General features: G+C 38.3%; 1 protein-coding gene across 4 annotated transcripts in view; it reads right to left on the bottom strand.

The window, feature by feature from the left end:
* Nucleotides 1-4324: 4324 nt before the first annotated feature.
* The window catches only part of LOC120716237 (paired box protein Pax-7-like), a 142569-nt gene continuing 138492 nt past the window's right edge, over nt 4325-8401 (bottom strand). For all 4 annotated transcript variants that reach the window (XM_040003690.1, XM_040003692.1, XM_040003689.1 and 1 more), the window contains exon 9: nt 4325-6280. In XM_040003690.1, coding sequence (XP_039859624.1) covers nt 6165-6280 — 116 coding nt within the window. In that variant the 3' untranslated portion in view covers nt 4325-6164. The remainder of the gene's footprint in view (nt 6281-8401) is intronic.

Raw genomic sequence — 8401 nt, 5'->3', positions numbered from 1 at the left:
ATGGCCCAGGATGCGAGTGGGCGTTAAGGCGCCTGAGAAGGGATTTCAAAACTAGATTGCGGATGGCAGACAGCTGGTGTCGTAAACCACCACCTCTGTTCAAAGATGGCCGTTCACAGTGGACATAGATGGCTTCATTCAATCCTCTTTTGAACCATCTGTCTTCTCTGTTCAAAATGTGAACACTTGCATCCTCAAAAGAGTGACCTTTGTCCTTTAGATGCAGATGAACAGCTGAGTCTTGTCCCGTGGAGGTGGCTCTTCTATGTTGTGCCATACGTTTATGAAGTGGCTGTTTGGTCTCTCCAATGTAGAGGTCTGGGCATTCCTCACTACACTGTACAGCATACACTACATTGTTAAGTTTGTGTTTAGGCGTTTTGTCTTTGGGATGAACCAGTTTTTGTCTGAGTGTGTTGCTGGGTCTGAAGTAAACTGGGATGTTGTGCTTGGAGAAGACTCTCCTGAGTTTTTCCGATACACCAGCTACATAGAGGATGTTGTTGCATTTGTCTTTCTTATCCTCCTTAGCTGGTGTAAATTAAAAAGGTTGTAAAACCTCAACCTTTTTAATTTTTACCTAAACCGTGTGCACAAAACTCTGGAGGGATCTATGCTAACGTAGAAGCCAGTCAGCACGTCATCTACTGCTGTTTGCTCGTTTTTTGTTTTTATGGGCGATCGTTTTCAGGCTTCAAGTAGCACCATTATACCAACATTTCACATTCTAGACATTGTTTTAGGTGTATTTGACCAAAAGTTTGACTGAAAATTCACATGCAAGTTTTTTTTCAAGGCTGTGGTATTTGCCCGCAAACAATACCTTTCAGCTAGCTAAAACAGAATATTATGCTATCAGCGAGCAACATGGCTAATGCCTTTCACACAGCTTTGTCTCAGCTCCAAAGAGCCACAGAAGTAAAAGCTCATAATAATAATTGAAACAATCTTTGAAAAAATGACTTACCAAGCATGGCAAACAACTCAAATATGTAGAGCAAAATGTTCTGAAACGGCTTCACTTCAGCTTCGATTGGAGCTGTGCTGGGAGCGGAGTCTGTGAATTTACTCTATTGGTGTCATAGCCCCTGTAGGAGTTCAGAGTTAAGAGGTCAAGAGTTAATGTTTCCATTGTAACACCTCCAGATTTGACAGAGAAACACTCATTTTTAACACTCGATTTTAACTACTATCATTTTACACCTCAGAGTTACATTAAAAGAATGTGACTCTACTTAGAGTAAAATTAACTCTACTTTTGCCAGAAGACTATTAACACCAAAACATTTAACACTTTTGAATTTGCTGTGTATGTACTTAAAGTATAAGTTCTTACTTTGCTTTTGTGCAATATGTTGCCCGCTAATGCAATATTTGGCTGTAAAGCTAGTCCCTTTGTTAAGCTAGTTAGCCGCGATTTTGGAGGTCATCTGGGATAGCATCGATAGTACAAGTTTATATAATAAGACATATGACATATGCTATGTAGTCGCAATGTGGTATATAAGTGCATATTATGCTGCACATATGTATATCATGACTGTATTGTTTGTCTTGTTTTTAGTTTCACCCTTTTGAATGTCAGTAAACCTGTTAACAACGTTCATCGATCTTCAGAGTTGTGATATAAGAAAGGTGTTAACGCCCCTGCATCAGACATGCACCCATAACGGCACAACGTTATTCTCATTGAGTAATGTAACGGAATATGTTACAAAATATATTCTGGAGCATGTATTCTGTAATCTGTAGTGGAATACATTTTAAAAGTAACCTTCCCAACACTGACCATACTTTTGAATAGTCAGTGCAAAAGAGTGTCTTTGAGTTTCAGTTACTGGCCAGTTTTGCCTGGTTTGTTTTCTTATTAGTGTTAGTGTATATTGATTATAATGTATGTGCTTACTCCAAATAAGGTACAAATTCAAGGAAAATTAATAAATGCTGTTCAGATTTTAAATTCTGTTTAATTGTACTGCCAACAAATAACAACTTCAGTCAGCACAACCCCTGTGGTCTTGGTTGAGGTGTTTTAATGAACATACAGTTACGTCATTGTTACATACACCAAGAGGCTGAAAGGAGTAAATGACAGTGAATGCCAAATTTCTCACTAGTCTAATACTTCATACATGTGGAATAAATAATATCATGATGACATACATGCCAAACTGAGAGCTAAATAAAACAAGTAGAAAAGTGGCCAAAAGCTTTTTGGCAATGGTGAGGCTGAACAAAATCTTTACAATTGATCCTTAATGTTGTCCTTTGTTTCCTTTCAGTGAAACAAACAAAATGAAAATATATATATATATATATATATATATATATATATATATATTATATAGACACAAGTTAGAAGGTTATCACCCAAAAGGGGTTTTCACGGTTGTTGTGGCAATGCAGCTTAATAATATTATAAAAGTATGTAGAGTCTATAGAGTACAGAGACATAACAAATCACTTGGAATGTAAATGAAATCATCAAACTTAAACTTCTCAGTTCCTTTTCAGAAAGCCCAAACCTCTCTGGAATGGCATCAACGGCACCACAAAAAACCAAAAACAAAACAACAACAACAACAAAAAGCAAACAAACAAACAAACAAAAAACCCCAGAAAAGATTCAGATAATAATTCAGAATAGTTAACCTTAAGGATCAGTGCAGTCCCATTTAAATTTGATGATGTTTTTCATTTTCATGGATCTGTTCCTGGAAAATTTTGTCCTTGAAAGCAAACTTTAAACTGTGTCTGTTGAGTGTTGAGTTCAGGTAACCAAAAAAGTTATTGTTTTTAAGTCATACAGTGGGGCAAAAAAGTATTTAGTCAGCCACCGATTGTGCAAGTTCCCCCACCTAAAATGATGACAGAGGTCAGTAATTTGCACCAGAGGTACACTTCAACTGTGAGAGACATAATGTGAAGAAAAAATCCATGAATTCACATGGTAGGATTTGTAAAGAATTTATTCGTAAATCAGGGTGGAAAATAAGTATTTGGTCAATAACAAAAATACAACTCAATACTTTGTAACATAACCTTTGTTGGCAATAACAGAGGTCAAACGTTTACTATAGGTCTTTACCAGGTTTGCACACACAGTAGCTGGTATTTTGGCCCATTCCTCCATGCAGATCTTCTCGAGAGCAGTGATGTTTTGGGGCTGTCGCCGAGCAACACGGACTTTCAACTCCTGCCACAGATTTTCTATGGGGTTGAGGTCTGGAGACTGGCTAGGCCACTCCAGGACTTTCAAATGCTTCTTACGGAGCCACTCCTTTGTTGCCCGGGCGGTGTGTTTTGGATCATTGTCATGTTGGAAGACCCAGCCTCGTTTCATCTTCAAAGTTCTCACTGATGGAAGGATGTTTTGGCTCAAAATCTCACGATACATGGCCCCATTCATTCTGTCCTTAACACGGATCAGTCGTCCTGTCCCCTTGGCAGAAAAACAGCCCCATAGCATGATGTTTCCACCCCCATGCTTCACAGTAGGTATGGTGTTCTTGGGATGCAACTCAGTATTCTTCTTCCTCCAAACACGACGAGTTGAGTTTATACCAAAAAGTTCTACTTTGGTTTCATCTGACCACATGACATTCTCCCAATCCTCTGCTGTATCATCCATGTGCTCTCTGGCAAACTTCAGACGGGCCTGGACTTGCACTGGCTTCAGCAGCGGAACACGTCTGGCACTGCGGGATTTGATTCCTTGCCGTTGTAGTGTGTTACTGATGGTGACCTTTGTTACTTTGGTCCCAGCTCTCTGCAGGTCATTCACCAGGTCCCCCCGTGTGGTTCTGGGATCTTTGCTCACCGTTCTCATGATCATTTTGACCCCACGGGATGAGATCTTGCGTGGAGCCCCAGATCGAGGGAGATTATCAGTGGTCTTGTATGTCTTCCATTTTCTGATGATTGCTCCCACAGTTGATTTTTTCACACCAAGCTGCTTGCCTATTGTAGATTCACTCTTCCCAGTCTGGTGCAGGTCTACAATACTTTTCCTGGTGTCCTTTGAAAGCTCTTTGGTCTTGGCCATGGCAGAGTTTGGAGTCTGACTGTTTGAGGCTGTGGACAGGTGTCTTTTATACAGATGATGAGTTCAAACAGGTGCCATTCATACAGGTAACGAGTGGGGGACAGAAAAGCTTCTTACAGAAGACGTTACAGGTCTGTGAGAACCAGAGATTTTCCTTGTTTGAGGTGACCAAATACTTATTTTGCACCCTAATTTACGAATAAATTCTTTACAAATCCTACCATGTGAATTCATGGATTTTTTTCCACATTCTGTCTCTCACAGTTGAAGTGTACCTCTGGTGCAAATTACTGACCTCTGTCATCATTTTAGGTGGGGGAACTTGCACAATCAGTGGCTGACTAAATACTTTTTTGCCCCACTGTATTAGTATAATCCCATTTAAGAACTTAGTTAACAATAAGTTATGAGTTAGAAACTACTGTTAAAAGGTACGTGAAGTTACAAATTTGTGATAAATAAAGTATGCACCATCTTAATCAAAATATTTAAACTACTTAGATCTTTAGGTTTATCAGATCTAACTTACTTGGGGTTATGTAGCATTTTCTTTTCTTTTTTTAGGCATGGGAATGGGTGGGTGACATTACAGAAATATATATTTATTGGCAAAATCCTTAGTGTTATAATACAAAATTTTAAATTCTGAGTGCTAAATTGCTTGGATCAGCAACATTTTGTAGTATTTAAAATCAGCAGTCTGTTTGATATCATTTACAGTCCACTGTTCTACTTTACAAAAAATGTATTGAAGACAAGCATTTGTTAAAAGATGTTAATTAGTAGAAATATAGTTGCAGATATGGTTCTACAAAGATCATTTTTTGTTTATATGGTAAATATAAACAGAGTAGATACTAAAGGAACCACAATGAAGAGAAATAAATATAGAAACTGTAGTGATTGATGCAGATGTGAATGATGGCAGTTAATCAGAGTACATGTTAGACTCTCAGTTTTGACCTTGGTGTCCTTGGAATTCAGCTATGAACAGAGCTCAGAATAAGTCATCCCGTGAGGAATTATCTGATATAGATCTGCTACAGAAATGTTATTCTTCTTCACAAACTTAACACATGCACAAATTATGACACTTTGTTTTATTGTCTTATTCATCTTTTTTTTTTCCATGTTCTGTTGTTCAGCAAGAAGGACTCCTTAGAGTAGGCATCAGACAACTTCACCAATATTGGTGAAGTCGTCCAGGCTTCACATGGAAGAAATTAAAAATAAATAAAAAGGGTCAACAAAGATCAATCTTTCTTGATGAGTGTTTTCTTTAAGACAGGAGAAAAAATCAACATATTTGCTGAATCCAGTGGCTTAAATTCTGTTTGGGTCAGATATACAGCATGCATAGTCTCGAGGTAGCTTTCATGGTCTATACGTTTTCTGACAACACAACCAGAATCATATCAATCAAAGATTTACAGAGACTACAAGGGACTTTTAGGGTACTCAGCTGTTGTGTGTAACTCAAAGGGTTCTTTCCTAAATGTAAACAGGCAATAGATCAGTATGTTTTAACAATTCATTGAAACATTGCTATAAATTCATTTTATTTTTAAAATTCATCCTAAAAATGTGCTCTGCATTCACATTTTTACTGTAATTCAACCTTTTTTTATTTGTTGAACTACTGCAGTAAGAGCAGAGTGATTCTGTTTCACTTGGAACATTTTGCAAAGAACCAGAAGTAACATTAGAATAACTGGATATTATTTCCTCACTGTGATTCTGGTTATACAAAAGTTATTTTATTTCAAAGATTACACTCAGATTATCTTTTAATTCACATTTAATTGCTTATAACAAATTTCTAGTTATCTAAAAAGTTTGACACACCTGAAATTTGGTGCAAAAAGTATGTTCCTAACACTTCCTCATTGTTAGTTTGGTTGTTTCCATGAAGAATACTTAAAGCTTGCAAAACTGCATCATTCAGTCTTTCACCCACCAATATAAAATAATTTTTAAAAAAAACCTAAATAGCAGTCACATTTGTACTCAGTTTGTGGCACACACTCACAAATGCTCTCTGGAATATGCGAGTTGTAGCAGGCAGTGTGGGTTGTGCTGGTGACCCGGTGTACTGCTGTTTAAATATGTTGGGAAAGTACTAGTATGCTTGGCCTGTCTCAACTTGCAGCAGTCCCAGTACAGCTGAGTGGTCAGCCAGCTTCATTCTGCGCTGATTGGAGAGATTGACGTTCTTAGCCAGGTAATCCACAGCAGCTGTGGAGAATAGAAGAAAGGATGGAGAGTTAATGAAGATTTGAATCCTCGCCGCTTGCAATTGATAAAATGGTAAATGGACTGAAAGCCACTAAGGCAAAAACTAATTAACTAAAGTTAATACAAATACAAAGGACTAAGAACAAAACGGTTTACAAAAGGATTACAATGTGAGACAACCCAACCAGACAACTTGACAATGAACAGAGGGAATCTGACACGCTACACACACACACACACACACACACAACAACAGGGGAAGCAAAACTGAACACGCTGAACACAAGACAAAAGACTGTCAAAATAAAATCGGAAACACACTAAGATGCAGACCAAAATACATGGCATGATACAGGGATAAGAGGAAGGAACACACAGGAGAACAAGGCAGACTGAGGAGAAAAAGGGAGGTGACACAATGAGAGAAACATGGAAGTAATTAAGAAAGATGAGACACTGAGGGGGGGAGAGAGACAGGACGGGCTGGGGAGAACATACATGAATGCACATGACAGACAGGGGAGACAGAATGAAACACAAGGAGGGAAAATGTAAAGGGAAAAGGGAGACAAAACACAAAGGCATTACTGGGACCTGGGAAACATGCAGGGGAAGGCAAGTAAACACAGATGACACGACAGACACGAGAGACCAAAACACAAGGGGAACCTAACAGACAAGAAACTAAACATAGTCAATCACCCAGGAACACAGAATAAACTAAAGACTAACTAATGAACCTTAAACCATCATCATAATATATAACAATCACCAGAACCCAAGAAACTCAAAATGCTGGGTCGGATGACCCAGAACCATGACACTACTTTTACATTATGAGTAAATCATGTTATTTCATGGTTTACTATTTATCCTGCAAACCTAAATGATCAGTTCATTTCCCCTTGTACTCATTCTTGATAGCACCTCCTGACAATGTGTTATGACTAGAGATGGACCGATCCGATATTACGTATCGGTATCGGTCCGATACTGACCTAAATTACTGGATCGGATATCGGAGAAAAATAAAAAATGTAATCCGATCCATTAAATATCACGAAAGCACCTCACAAAACTTGCAACACGCCGTAACTCGCCTCAGAACGTTAGCACGTCGGAGCAGTATGCATCACGTGATAGAGCGGCTGTGGCATGCGGGACCTGTCGGTGGTCTGGATAGCATGTGGAGCTTCGCTAGCAACCCGGCATTTGATCTCCGACAAAGTTATCCCGAGAGAAGTAAAGCAAGTGTGTAAGTCCATCTCTGAATGTTTGTAAAGCATTCCTGCCTTAAGCTTAACAAGCGACTGCCTCTTCTTGCTGCTACTTCAATCATGAAACTGCTTAACGATCAGCTGATCGGCTTTTCTGTCGTGAGTCTGTGTCTCTAGTTTGCTTTTGGCCCACTTTGCACCAGAAAGAGGAAACCAGCGGCTGAACAACAGCAGCACGTTTAACCTTGATAAGCTGTTGTTAGAATTTATTTAATATTACTTTCTACACCAGGATCTTTTTCTACAGCTGACGGCTGTAATTGTGCAGGGGCGGATCTAGCAAAGTTTAGCCAGGGGGGCCGATAGGGCATTAACAGGGAAAAGGGGGCACAAAGACATACTTTTCTTTCTTATTCTCATTTAAAATGTCTAGCTTTTAATAAATAATTATCTGACACCCAAAGTTTTAATTTGATGCAAAATGAATAGAAGTCCATTACTGTATATAGTAACTATTAAGTCTAAATATATAAATATATATATACTACTAAGCTATAGTACTTTTTCCTTAGGGAAGGTACCATCTGTGCAGTCTGCAATTTTGTTGAAGAAAGATGTTGAATCGATTTAATATTTCTTGAAAAATAATTGATTTCTGTGCATTTTTTTCACACTGCATCAAATTAAGGTTGATTACGTCGATTAAGCATCATGAGGTGGAGCGTGAGGGGTGGTTCCCTATTTTTTATTTATTTATTTTTGTTGTTGCTGGGAGTTGGAACCCTATTAGTTAGGTTGCTTAATATTTATGCTAAGTACTCTTTAAAATACCAGAATAGGGAGGATGGTGTAGGTTTAAGTTTATTAGATTGATCAGTATTGCTGAACTATGAAATATTTTTTT

The sequence above is a fragment of the Simochromis diagramma genome, unplaced genomic scaffold (assembly GCF_900408965.1).
Source record: "Simochromis diagramma unplaced genomic scaffold, fSimDia1.1 OVJJ01000466.1, whole genome shotgun sequence".
NCBI lineage: Eukaryota > Metazoa > Chordata > Actinopteri > Cichliformes > Cichlidae > Simochromis > Simochromis diagramma.
Note: the sequence above shows the minus strand (reverse complement) of the source record. Positions and strands in the feature narration are given on the sequence as shown.